This window comes from Elephantulus edwardii, unplaced genomic scaffold (assembly GCF_000299155.1).
Source record: "Elephantulus edwardii isolate Elephantulus edwardi_28Jun2011 unplaced genomic scaffold, EleEdw1.0 scaffold00122, whole genome shotgun sequence".
Classification (NCBI taxonomy): Eukaryota; Metazoa; Chordata; class Mammalia; order Macroscelidea; family Macroscelididae; genus Elephantulus; species Elephantulus edwardii.
In genome coordinates this window covers 5,359,519-5,360,509 of record NW_006399872.1, presented here as the reverse complement: position 1 = coordinate 5,360,509, position 991 = coordinate 5,359,519, and the positions used below count along the sequence as shown (strand labels likewise).

General features: G+C 46.9%; 1 protein-coding gene across 1 annotated transcript in view; it reads left to right on the top strand.

The window, feature by feature from the left end:
* Positions 1 to 529: 529 nt before the first annotated feature.
* LOC102857301 (leucine-twenty homeobox-like) overlaps positions 530 to 991 on the top strand; it is a 596-nt gene continuing 134 nt past the window's right edge. The window contains exon 1 of the mRNA XM_006893111.1: positions 530 to 981. Within this exon, the coding sequence (XP_006893173.1) occupies positions 530 to 981 (452 nt within the window). The remainder of the gene's footprint in view (positions 982 to 991) is intronic.

Below are 991 nucleotides of genomic sequence, written 5' to 3'. Positions count from 1 at the left end.
CTGAAAACATACTATGGGTGGATTGGTGGTAGTCAGCTATGTGTTGGTTCCAATTTAGTGGCAATTGGATTAGAAATAAAGTATCTACACATCAAAAAAAATGCATTCTTATACGCTTTTTTAAAATGGTGGCATTTAATCCATTCACATTACACAATCATCTCAGTTCTTTGGAGCGACTTCGAAGTCACAGGTGCTTGGTGGTTGGCATCTTCCGCAGCTCAACCTGCAGCATTGGATTCTGATTGGATTAGGCTTTCAAGCATCTTGGATTGATTGGCTTATTGGAGAGTGGATTAGAGGGCGTGGTTTCAGGGACTGCGTCCCATGATTTATAGAGAACCTGGCTACACCAACATCTGCCTTTAATACAGAGCCTTTCTACATAGTCAGCTCAGTGCTTTGGAGCGACTGCGAAAGCACATAGGTGCTTGGAGGATGACATCTTCCAGAGTTCAACCTGTAGAATGTTCACGACTGCTCCGTCCGTCGCAAGCGCACCCTCTTTACTGACCAATCGCTTTGAACGATGGAGTATGAGTTCCGGAAGACCATGCATCCAGGTGCAAACACCAGAGAACGACTTGCTTCAACCTTAGGCCTTGATCAGAACGTGGTAAATATTTGGTTCAAGAACCGTCGTGTCAAATGGAGAAAGGAGGAAAGAGAAGCACAGTGTCAACTGTCACAGAGAGGACCCAGCGAGGAGGCTCCAGGGACAGGGCAGGAGACGCTTTTACCCATAAATCCTGGGGAGACCTCCCGTATGAGAGCAGGACATTTGTATGCGCCTGACCCTGGGCAACCTGGAGAGGCTCTTGGCTTTGTGGATAATTCATCCGGTCATCAACAGGTTCATGGTGTCCACCCGATAACTCTGGGCACGACGATACCTCCTTGGGCTGATTGTCCCTATCATATAGAAGCATTTGTGGAACTCTATGCTTTACCCGGAGATGATGATCCTAGCTGTATGGACCAGTATCTGAAT